The sequence below is a fragment of the Sus scrofa genome, chromosome 2, assembly GCF_054392235.1.
Source record: "Sus scrofa isolate SSC_HxYL_T2T_F1_AM1 chromosome 2, Sscrofa_HxYL_maternal_Yorkshire_Landrace_v2.0, whole genome shotgun sequence".
Classification (NCBI taxonomy): domain Eukaryota; kingdom Metazoa; phylum Chordata; class Mammalia; order Artiodactyla; family Suidae; genus Sus; species Sus scrofa.
Genome location: NC_139384.1, coordinates 158006538 through 158019286, shown reverse-complemented (window position 1 = coordinate 158019286; position 12749 = coordinate 158006538). Strand labels below are relative to the sequence as shown.

The following is a 12749-nucleotide window of genomic DNA, read 5'->3' as shown; positions in this document are numbered from 1 at the left end:
ATTACTGACTATACATTTCTTGTTCCATTTTGCTTTTTTTAACTTGCTGTTTCCAAAAGATCCTCACAGTATATATGAAGATACTCCTCATGACTCTGTAAAGTTACAAATATGCTATTATACAAATGTACTACATCTTAAGTAACCAGTCCCCTAGTGATGGACATTTGGACTGTTTCCAGTCTTCTGCTATCTCTCAACCTTGGATGTGTATCTTTTCAGAGTTTGCCTAGTCTATCTTTGGCACAGATTTTTAGAGGAAGATTATTGGTTTATACAGTGAAGGAATGCACAGTTTTGCTATAACTGCCAAATCTCTGTTCATATGAGTTGTACTACTTAGCATTTCCATCAGCAGATAAATCTCAGATCCTTGTGGAAATTATTGATTTGTTACATAATTTTTTTTTTTTTGCTTTCTTTCTTGTTTTATTCTAGTTACTTTTTTCTTTCTTTAACTCATGAAAGACTTTTTTTTTTTCTTTTTTGGATAAATGCTACTTTATGTCTTCAAATCCATTAGTTGTTATCTAATTTTTTTTTTTTTTTGTCTTTTTGGCATTTCTTTGGGCCGCTCCCGCAGCATATGGAGGTTCCCAGGCTAGGGGTCGAATCAGCGCTGTAGCCACTGGCCTACGCCAGAGCCACAGCAACGCGGGATCCGAGCCGCGTCTGCGACCTACACCACAGCTCACGACCTACACCACAGCTCACGGCAACGCCGGATCATTAACCCACTGAGCAAGGGCAGGGACCGAACCCGCAACCTCATGGTTCCCAGTCAGATTCGTCAACCACTGCGCCACGACGGGAACTCCTGTTACATAATTTAAAAAAAAATTTTTTTTTTCCTATCTAGTTATCCCAATACTATTTACCACAAAGTCCATGCTTTCTCCACTGATGTGAAATACAGACTGTGCTGGTACTGTAACAAATTGCTATTTGCAAGTTAAATTTGTAAATCTCAGTCTTCTGTTCCAGTGGTCTGTCTCTTCATGTACCAGTGTCAACTGCTTGAGTTATACGGTTTCACAGTATTTTTAATGTCTAGGAAATATTTTAATGTCTGCCCTACTTGTTCTTTTTCAGTTTTTCTAGCTCTCTTGGGAAAAAAAAATCACCATGCTATAGAGTCATCACATAGATATATTCCTGCAAGCAGAAGAAGCTACTTAAAAACATATTTCAAAATCTGACTTTTGATTATGACTGAATCCCCTTCACTATGTTTTTATATATCAAAGAGGAAAAATTATAAAAGAAATGGACTAATAAAGACATCTTTCTAGGAGTTTCCATCATTGCTCAATAGTTAACAAATCCGACTAGGAACCATGAAGTTGCAGGTTCGATCCCTGGCCTCGCTCAGTGGGTTAAGGATCTGGAGTTGCCATGAGCTGTGGTATAGGTCGCAGACGTGGCTCAGATCTGGCGTTCCTGTGGCTCTGGCATAGGCTGGCAGCAAAAGCTCCGATTAGACCCCTAGTCTAGGAACCTTGATATGCCACATGTGTGGCCCTAGAAAAGGCAAAAAGACAAAAAAAAAAAGACATCTTTATCTATTAATAAATGGCTAATATTCTCAAATTCCTACTTAGCTTTGAATAGGGAAAAAAATTGGCAAATTTCTGGCTGACTCATGGAAATTAGGGATGTCTACCCTACCCACCAGACTTAGATTAACTGTCAAAATTATCCTGACTGAGGAAAGACGTGACAAATCTGGGTGATAGTCAATGTGTTAATTTCTTTATGCCACTGAACAATTCTAAATACATCGAGGTTCACAGAAATATATACCTGGCAGTCCTCTCCAGCACCACCTGACTGATTCAACAAGTGCGCTGCATCAGTCTGGTTACCACCTGCATGTCCAAGACGATGCTTCACAGGAACTTTGTTAAGAACATATGCACCCGAAGTCTGTGGTTTGCTCATCATCTGCACACACAAAATAAACATATTTGTCATGAAGGTTTTTAAAATGCCCAGGAATGACACAAATACAAGATGGCGACCCCTTGAGGAGGAAGATTAGGAAATGCAATGAGAGGGTGTTGCAATTGTCTGTGAGGACCTTGTTTAAGTGAAGAGGGGGACATACAAATGAATGCTCTGTGTGCGTGTGTGTCTTTTTTTTTTTTTTTTTTTTTTAAGGGCTGCATCTGACATATGGAAGTTCCCAGGCTAGGGGCTGAACTGGAGCTGCAGCTGCTGACCTACCCTATAGCCACAGCAACGCACGTGATCAGAGCAGCGCCTGCGACCTACCCTATAGCTTGCAGCAACGTGAGATCCTTAACCTACTGAGTGGGACCAGGGAATGAACCCATGTCGGGTTCATTACTGCTAAGCCACAACGGGAACTCCTGAATGCTATCTATAATTTTTTGGATGTGTGAAATATATTACAACGTAAAGCATGCACGTGTATCTATTTATAGAGATAATTTCTAATAACTTTCTATGTTTCCTTCAATAAGTAATACTTTACAGACAAAGGGTTGTTTTTTGTTTCCGTGAGTTTTTTTAGTGTTTGTTGTGTTTTTTTGGCCACGTTCACGGCATATGGAAGTTTCCTAGCCAGGGATCAAACCCGTGCCACAGCAGCAACCTAACCCACTGCAGTGATAATGCCAGATCCTTAACCCACCACACAAGAGAACTCCCTGAAAGACAAGGGTTTTAACTGACAGTAGCTTAATATGAGTGTGATATGGTCACCCTAAAAACAGAGTATCACCTTGCACCGCAGTAACACAACAGGGTCTAGAGTTCCTGTTGTGGCATAATGAGTTAAGAATCTGACTATAGAGGCTTGAGTAGCTGCAGCAGCACAGGTTCAATCTCTGGCCCAGCACAATGAATTAAAGGATCCAGCATTGCCGCAGCTGTGGCTCAGATTCAATCCCTGTCCTGGGAACTTTCATATGCCTCAGGTATGGCCATAAAAACAGAGGGAGTTCCCACTGTGGCTCAACGGGTTATGAAGCTGACTAGTATCCATGAGGTTACAGGGTCGATCCCTGGCCCTGTTCAGTGTGTTAAGGATCTGGCGTTGCCGTGAGATGTGGTGTAAGTCAAAGACGAGGCTTGGATCTGGTGTTGCTGTGGCTGGCAGCTACAGCTCAGATTTGACTCCTAGCCTGGGAATTTTTATATGTTGTAAGTGTAGCCCTAAAAAGCAAGCAAGCAAACAACAACAAACAGGGTCTAACGGATCACAGAAGTGAATATCACTCTTTTATACACCATTCAACCAACACCTAGGGGAAGCAGTTACTCTGGGGCCCAAACTCAATGGGAGAGAGACAAAAATAGGTTTCACTGCAAATAAACAGCAAGATTCACGCAGTTAACACAAGGCACTGTTAAAAAATATTCCTTTTTTTTTTCCCTTCAATCTGTATGCATTTAATTCAAACATTATCATTAATGAAAATGACAACATTACCATCAACATCTGAATGGTTCTAAAGCATGATGGTTTGTTCTTTCCTTCATTCATCTATCCATTCAAATATGGGGTTTTATTTGTTTGATGGCCACAGCCACAGCACATGGAAGTTCTTAGGCCAGGGACTAAATCCTAGCCACGATGCAGCAACACCAGATTCTTTAACTCACAGTGTCAGGCTAAGGATCAAACCCATACCTCTGCAGCAGATAGAGCCACTGCAGTAGGATTCTTAACCCACTGCACCACAGTGAGAACTCCCATTCAAATATATTTTGAGCAACACATGCCAGGCCTTGTTTTAGGCATTAGGGATTGAATGAATACAACAGACAAAATCCCAGTCTCTTGGGCTTCCATTTCTATGTTTAAAAGAACAGAATTTTTCTGTAAGGGAAAAGAAGGACAAGTGACTGATTCTAACACAAAACAAAGAAGTTGTTCTGGATTCATAGCTGTTCAGTGGTGGATGGTTATCATACTTAAGTGTTGAGAAGAATCACTAAAGATATTTCTTAAACATGCAGATTTATGGGCTCCATATCTAGAGACTGACTCTGTAGATCTGAGAAGATAAGGCCTAGGAATTTGCACCCAGAAAGTGATCCTGACACAGCACAACCTTTCTCACACTTCTGGGTATGTAAGAATCATCTGGAGAGCTTGATAAAAAAGATTCCTGGGCCCCATCCACAGTGATTCTGATTCAGTGAGCTGCAGGGAAGCCCGAGAAAATGCATACCTATTAAGCTCCTAGAAGATCAGATGCTGCTGGTCTACACATCAAACTGACTAGCTCCGCCAGAAGGCCCACAGTGCAACCTCAGAAACACTGATCCAGAGGATGGGACCAGAGGACCCTTGCTTCCCTGTGAACCAGTAGATTACCTTCTGAATACCCCCATGTACCGTTGAGGGAGGAGACTGGGCCACCAGCACCTGCTGCTGATGAAGGTGCTGTGGCAGGTGATGGTGCGGCTGTGATAAGTGACTAAGTGTTTGCTGTTGTTGCAGGAGCAGCTGTGTTGGGGACTGCAGCGCTGGTTGCTCATTATTTTCCCTGTGCCACAGGACTCGAATGAACCGGTTATTTAGAACCGCTTCAGTGCTGGAAATGGCTTTTCTGGCCTCCTCATTGGTAAGATACTGGATGAGAGCTGCTTCTGGATCTCCCTTAAAAGCAACCTATAAGAAAAAACAACAATACACAGAAATTAATGACTACAGTTAAGCAAATAAATTAATGATAAAGAATTCAGAAGTGGGAAATCCACTATGAATCCTATGTAAAAGTCATCTATTCCTTGAAAGATAAGATGTGTGTTTTCAAAATTATATAAATTAAAAATACTTATATTAAAAATCATATATATAAAAGAATAGGATTATTTAAAAAATAATCTTAGTGATGTTAATAACCACTTGGGGAAAAGTTTTCTATTACTCCCTGATACCCTGGTATCTTATACCCAAAAGAGAAAATTTCTTACAATAATAAACAAAAAACACCTTTAAAAACTGAGGGAAAAAAGGTGAATAGCTGTATAACCTGAGGGTGTGGAAAGCCTTTTTATGCATACCTATAAAAGTAGGATCTATGAAGACAAACAGCAGATTTGACCAAATAAAATTTTAAAACCACTGTCAGGAATTCCCTTTGTGGCGCAGCAGAAACGACTAGTAACCATGAGGTTGCGGGTTCAATCCCTGGCTTCACTCAGTGGGTTAATAAAGATCTGGCATTGCCATGAGCTGTGGTATAGGTCACAGATACGGCTTGGATCCTGCATTGCTGTGGCTGTGTAATAAGTCAGCAGCTGTAGCTCTGATTGGACCCCTAGCCTGGGAACCTCCATATGTCATGGGTATAGCCCTAAAAAGACAAATAAATAAATATAAAACCACTGTCAGTCCAAACATGCCATAAACAAAATAAATAACAAAAAGAAATTTTAAAATGTATGACAAGCCAAGGCTTGGAAAAGCATTATTATAAATGCCTTCATAAAAAATGAGCAAAGACAGTGGATAGGTAAATCCAAAAGCACTGCAAATGGTCTATATAAATTAGAGTCTACATGGGAATTTTTAAAAAGCAAATCAGGACTTCCCATTGTGGTACAGGAGGTTAAGAATCCGACTGCAGCAAGCAGCTCAGGTCCCTGAGCATAACACCCAACCACAAGTTCATAAATTCAAACATCTAACAAGCACACAACAAAACACAAAAGCTACAATTTATTTTATGTTAGATTACATGCTGCAGTGCCTAAAATTCCCAAAATAAGAACCATCCTTAACCAATTAATATTTCACAATATGAAAGTCAGTTGGTAGACAAAATCACAATCTTAGAAATTAGCAAAAATCTTACCTAGTTAGAATACTAAATCAGGTTAAAAAGTTATTCATCCAGAGACACAACTATGAACAAAAATACAATAATTGGCGAACTGTCTTTCAGGAAAAGGATGCATAAAAGAACCAAATGAGGAGTTCCCACTGTGGCACAGTGGTGAACGAATCCAACTAGGAACCATGAGGTTGCGGGTTTGATCCCTGGCCTTGCTCAGTGGGTTAAGGGTCCGGCGTTGCCATGAGCTGTGGCGTAGGTTGCAGAGGTGGCTTGGATCCCATGTTGCTGTGGCTCTGGCGGAGGCCAGTGGCTACAGCTCCAATTCGGCCCCTCGCCTCCGTATGCCTCGGAAGCGGCCCAAGAAATGGCAAAAAGACAAAAAAAAAAAAAAAAAAAAAAAAAAGAACCAAATGAATTCAAAGAATAAATTCAGCATGACAACTCCACCATAAGGCTGGGTAAAAAACATGCAGGCAAGTAAAACACATAGTAGAGCTGATCTGAGTAATCACCGGCTTTTTCAAGCAGGATGAACTGATGGGAGTATTTTCAAAGATACATGAAAAACATGGATTCTGTCACCAACGTTGCCACACCTACCTGGATATTAACGATAGTTCCAAATTTGCTAAAGTGTTCATTGAGCTTGGTGATATTGTTCAATTCCTGAGGGATTTTCTTGACTTCTAATTTGGTGTTTGTATACTGATTCTTTCTTAAGAATCCTGGTTTACTCTGATTGTTATTTCCTTGCCTAAAAAGAATATTAATAGATCTTAGTTAATTCTCCTACATTATGCCTAGGCAAGAGATAAGTGTCCTTTATAAGCACTTAACATTCTTCTGAAATTACTAGGTAATTTTCACATTATCCTCATCACATGGGAAAAAAACAGGTAGATAATTTTAATACTGGGTTAGGCCTAGAAGTAAGTATTACAAATTACTAATATCAGTATGAATTATATTAAACGTTTCAATGTTTAAGACATTCTAACAAAGCCTGTGGGAACCCTAACTTTGAGACATAGGTTGAAAATCATTAATTAATAACTCAATTTTACAAATTTACTAATACATATAAAAATAACAACAACATCCATTAGATGTTACTAATTAGCAAATTATCTTACTTTCCCAGCCAAGGTTTCTTTGTGAGGGGCCCTTCCAAGCCACTCATAGCTCTTTTCCGGCTATCTGGTTCAAGAACTACTCTGGTTATGTTGCTATTAATTGAAACAGGAACTGGTGGCTCAGTCTGGATGACAATGTTAGCAGCTGTTGAAAACAAAAATTAGCAATGCATTAGACAATTATAATTAGACAATGCATTATATTTGCGAAATTTCAAATGATTAAAATATTTAGTCCAAAAGCTCAAAAGCACTGTGAACAGCATCCAAACTACTACCACTTCCTTTTCAGAAATGTTTAAGAGCGAGCATAAATTACTGATTGCCTCTTTTTTCTTTTTAAAAAATACAATATCCAAGTTTAAAAAGTCCTAGGTAACTCTAACATAATGACTGATTCATGCAAGAATCATCGATGGAAGGGGAAAAAAAAAATCAGTAAAAGGGTGTTGGAAGAAAAAAAGATTTATCTGATGCCAAAGCACCACACTCTACAAATTATTTACAATGGAGAGCTCTAACAACTGTTGCTTTAGGCAAGTGATCAAAGTTATGAGGCCACAAATAGAGTGAAGTTATTTGTCTTCCAATGTGATTCAACAAGGCTATCACTATGGGATTATGATTTTCTCATGTAGGGCAATGATATTGTGCTTACATAGCACTGTATCTTATTCTTAGATATAAACTAAAGGACCTCAGGTGTCACAATACATAGCGCTGTATCTTCTTAGACATAAACTAAAGGACCTCAGGTGTCACAATCTACTTTCAAGTGATTCAGGCAACAATGTGAAGGGAGAGAGGAGGAAGAGAAGATAGAAGAATGCATGTACACACAAGTAGAGCATTCATGCCCCAAGCTGACAAAATGTTAACAAATAGTGAATCTAAGTGAAAGTGTTTACCACAGGGGTTTATAGTACTCTTGATTTTTTGTAGGTTTAAAATTATTCAAACTGAAAAGCTAAGAGGAAAACTCAAAGTCATTATTATAAATTAGTACATTTCACTCTTAACAGTTAAGATGAAAATGCTTTTAAGAAACTGACCTTACAATAGGCTGACGATGGAAAGAGGTGTGAACAAAAAAGTAAGTATCAACACAAACCTATCCTATACACTCTTGAGTATTCCCCGCTAACTTTAGCAACTCCACCACAGTAAAATCAGGAACGTAGGACTGGAAGCCAGGTAAGGATACGGTGGAGGGCATTTTGCTGCATTTCATCTGTGTGCTAGGGAAATTATGAGGCAGATTCATTTGATATGTATTTCCTAAGAAGGTGCTATAGCTCAACAATTGTACTACGCCTTGGGAATACATTAGTGATGAAAATAAATATGATATCTGCCCTAGTAGGGCTTTGTTTTCAGAAAGCTAACAAAGAAGATAGCATTGCAATGGCATAAAATATTCTAGAATTTGAGATCCCATTATGTCTTCCCTAAAGTAGTTATCATTACCACGTGACATCATCCAGCGCTTTTCTTTACTGAACTGCTTTATTAAAAAGGAAAGAAACAGTGAGTTCGGTGGCCTAGCAGTTAAGGATCTAGCATCATCACGGCTGTGGTACAGGAACTTCTGCATGGTGTGGGCAAGGTTAAAAAAAAAAAAGGAAAGACATATAGCTAGCGGCTAAATAACTTTTCCCAAGGTGACAAAACAAGAAACCTGTTGCATAAAAAGCATGACTTCTACACTGAGAGTTTACCTATGGATTACTGTATATGAGTGTACACAGAGACCAGGGAAAAACTCAAAGTTCTGAGAATACGATCTTCCCACTAATTTCAGATAATTTGGTAATAATGTATGCATTACAGTACAGAAGGTAAGAGTATATTCTTTAGAATTACATAAACCTGGGTTCAAATTATAGTTCTGTCATGTATAGAACAGAACAGAAAAGAACTAATAATGGGCAAGTTCTTTGACATATCTTTATCTCAGTGTCTTTACCTGTGAAAATAAAACAGTACTTCATTTAAGGAGTTGTTGGTAAGGAATAAGACAGATTATATTAAAAAGCACTTGGAGAGTTCCTGTCGTGGCGCAGTGGTTAACGAATCCAACTAGGAACCATGAGGTTGCAGGTTCGGTCCCTGGCCTTGCTCAGTGGGTTAACAATCCGGTGTTGCCATGAGCTGTGGTGCAGGTTGCAGACGCGGCTCGGATCCCGCGTTGCTGTGGCTCTGGTGTAGGCCTGCGGCTACAGCTCTGATGAGACCCCTAGCCTGGGAACCTCCATATGCCGCGGGAGTGGCCCAAGAAATAGCACAAAGACAAAAATAAATAAATAAATAAACAAACAAATAAATAAATAAAAATAAAAATAAAAAGCATTTGGGAGTTCCCATCATGGTGCAACGGAAACGAATTCAACTAGAAAACATGAGGCTGTGGGCTCGATCCCTGGCCTCTCTCAGTGGGTTAAGGATCAGGCGTTGCCATAAGCTGTGGTGTAGGTTGCAGACGCAGCTCGGATCTGGCATTGTGGCTCTGGGGTAGGCTGGCAGCAATAGCTCTGATTAGACTCCTAGCCTGGGAACCTCCATATGCCACGGGTGCAGTCCTGAAAGGACAAAAGACAAAAAAAAAAAAAAAAAAGAAGAAGAAAGCATTTGGTTTGGCCTTGACAGAAAACTGTTACCCTGTAGTAGTGATAGTGTCACTAATGGCTATAAAAAATAGTTAATAAAATCAGGATAGAAAAGAGAGTTCCCGCTGTGATATAATGGGTTAAGAATCCAGGTGCTGGAGTTCCCATCATGCCGCAGTGGAAACGAATCCAACTTGGAACTATGAGGTTGTGGGTTCGATACCTGGCCTTGCTCAGTGGGTTAAGGATCCGGCATTGCCTTGAGCTGTGGTGTAGGTCGCAGACGAGGCTCAGATCCCTCGTCGCTGTGGCTCTGGTGTAGGCTGGTGGCTACAGCTCCGATTAGACTCCCTAGCCTGAACTTCCATATGCAGTGGGTGCGGCCCTAAAAAGACAAAGAAAAAAAAAAAGAAGCCGGGTGCAGTGGCTTGTGTCACTGAAGAGGATCCAATGTGATCCCCACCCCAGAGCAGGAGGTTAAAGGAACCAGCACGGCTGCAGCTGTGACACAGGTTGCAGCTGCAGCTTGGACCCAATCCCTGGACTGGGGATGTGACCATAATAAATAAATAAATAAATAAATCCCACTTATAGCTTTAAAGTATAATCTGGAGATAGTTACTCAAAAACATTTATTTGAGGAGTTCCTGTCATGGTGCAGGAGAAATGAATTCGACTAGGAACCATGAGGTTTCAGGTTTGATCCCCGGCCTCACTCAGTGGGTTAAGGATCTAGCATTGCCATGAGCTGTACTGTAGGTCGCAGATGCAGCTCAGATCCTGTGCTGCTGTGGCTGTGGTGTAGGGCAGTGGCTGTAGCTCCAACTGAACCCCTAGCCTGGGATGGGAACCTCCATATGCCAGGGCTGCGGCCCTAAAAACAAACAAACAAACAAATTAAAAAACACCCAAACCAATGAACACATTTATTTGAGATGATCACATATCACATAGCACCTTTCAAAGAGAAAGTGTTTTACTTTAGACCCCAGTGAGGTCAGAAATGCTATATCCAACTCTTACATGACATTTAGCAGGAGGAAAAGTGCCAGGCGTTCTCACCTCTTGGATTTGCATCCATATCTCCAGATGTTAGGCCAATCAGGTTTGGGCGCTGTGTCTGTGTTCTTGAAAAAAACTGTCTATACTGAGATCTACCAGAACTGGTAATACTAGGAGCTTCTGGATTATAACCATCTGGTTCATAGGTATCTGAGGAAAAACAAAACAACAAAACGCATAACACATCAGAGTAGTTAAATAATTATTATAACAAAATAACCACAAAAAAATGAATATTCTTCAACAAATATAGTCTGTCAACCCATATTTATTTCTCTTTGAAATATAGTATACAGATAAACTTACTGGAAGTTTAAGAAACAAAAAATGTCCCAGTCACAAAACACAGATAGGCAAATCCATTGTGAATCACTGATGTATTTCTAGATTTATTTACCTAGTCATTTTTGTCCTCTACATCACCTAATGCAAATATCAGTGCACATTTTTAAGAGAAAATTTTCACAAAGAACACCACATATAAAGAACCAGTTGAGTTTCCTCTTCATGCCTCACCAATTTATAGGTACTCTAAAAATTAGGGGGAAAATCAATCTATTAATTTGGTAATCTATACTTTAAATCAGACAGGTAACAGCCAATTTCATATATAAAACATATTTCAAATGCTTTAAACAGCTAAATAAATTCCACCCACCTCATCAATGCTACTTTCATCATGTTCCCTATGTTTTCTCTACAGCTATAAATTTTTACAATTTTAATGCTGAGAGTTCCCACTGTGGCCCAGTGAGTTAAGAACCCAACAGAGCCTCCATGAGGATGCAGGTTCGAACCCTGGCCTCACTCAGTGGGTTAAGGATCCAGCATTGCTGCAAGCTGCAGCACTGTCACAGACGTGGCTTAGATCCAGTGTAGCTGTGGCTATGGTATAGGCCTTAGTTGCAGTCCTAATTCAACCCCTAGCCTGGGAACTTTCATACACTTCAGGTGTGACCGTAAAAAGAGAAAAAAAAAAAAAAAAAAAACAAGAAAAATAATTATAATGCTAAATAAATATCTTGTCAGTGTTTAAAAAAAATTCTGAACATGTTGATTTCCAAAACATACTCTTCATTCTACATAAAATGAAAGAAGGATTAAGAATGAATAAAGACACTGATTCTTGCAATTGTGATTTATAAATCTCCGCATCCTTTTTTTTCCTGAATGGAAAAATTCCTTTGTCATTCATACTTGGTTTCAGCTACAAGCTAAGATACATTCAGATCTTTGTTTTTTAAGGGCCTCCCAGGCTAGGAGTCAAATCAGAACTACAGTTGCTGACCTACGCCACAGCAACACGGGATCCAAACCATGCCCACAACCTACACCACAGCTCATGGCAACGCCAGATCCCCAAACCACTGAGCAAGGCCAGGGATCGAACCCACACCCTCATGGACACTAGTTGGATTCATTTCCGCTGCGTCACAATGGGAACTCCCAGATTTTTATTACTAGTCAATCACTTCTACAATTCAGAATATAAGTCAGCAAATTATGATTTAAAAGTTTTCAGTTACCACTTGGTACTCTTGACAAAACCTCCTACAGAATGGCTGCAGAAAGTTTTAAAGAAATTACATAATCAAATGGCCTTGTTATTACAATTCCTGGGAATACCCAGAGTCCCAAGAAACTTGAAAGTCCTTTAGTTAATTATGATGAACCGACATTTAAAGGCAAAGTGAAACATGTTAAAAACCTCATGAGACACCCTCAGAGCACTCCACAGATCTTCAGAATGTACATGTCAACAGGAGGGAAGCGTTTTCAAGAAATCATATTATACACAACCAGTCCATTTAACAAACGAGGGGCAGAGGGGAAAGAGACATGTTTATCCACCATCAGCAAGAAATTAGAGGTTTTTGCTTTAAAGAAAAATTAACCTTGTTTTTCTTGTAACACATAATGGATTAGAAAACATTCAAGTAGACAGCCTCTTCCAAGCTATCAGATTAGAAACTAGTTCAAGGAACTAGCATGCCCTTAGTTACCGAGGCACTGGAGGTAAATACAAAGGACACCAGAGATGACAGACACACAGGAGGCCTAATCATCCAGGAGCCACTAGAGACAAACCAAAGAAGCAGAGAACAGAAAGTAAAACCACCTAGAGCTTTCAT

The 12749-nt window shown here is 39.8% G+C and overlaps 1 protein-coding gene across 8 annotated transcripts in view; it reads right to left on the bottom strand.

The window, feature by feature from the left end:
- The window catches only part of RBM27 (RNA binding motif protein 27), a 75591-nt gene that overhangs the window by 24570 nt on the left and 38272 nt on the right, over nucleotides 1-12749 (bottom strand). For 4 of the 8 annotated variants that reach the window (XR_014838984.1, XM_003124070.7, XM_085014925.1 and 1 more), the window contains 5 exons: nucleotides 10618-10767; nucleotides 6950-7094; nucleotides 6417-6570; nucleotides 4349-4645; nucleotides 1804-1944 (listed from right to left, as the gene is read on the bottom strand). Coding sequence is in view for 5 of the 8 variants with exons in the window: in XM_003124070.7 (XP_003124118.4) it covers nucleotides 1804-1944; nucleotides 4349-4645; nucleotides 6417-6570; nucleotides 6950-7094; nucleotides 10618-10767 (887 nt within the window). In the remaining 3 variants the exon portion in view is untranslated. Of the gene's footprint in view, nucleotides 1-1447; nucleotides 1945-4348; nucleotides 4646-6416; nucleotides 6571-6949; nucleotides 9821-10350; nucleotides 10768-12749 lie in introns of those variants that run through there. The other 4 variants (XM_085014923.1, XM_085014926.1, XR_014838985.1 and 1 more) reach the window with 3 other exon arrangements.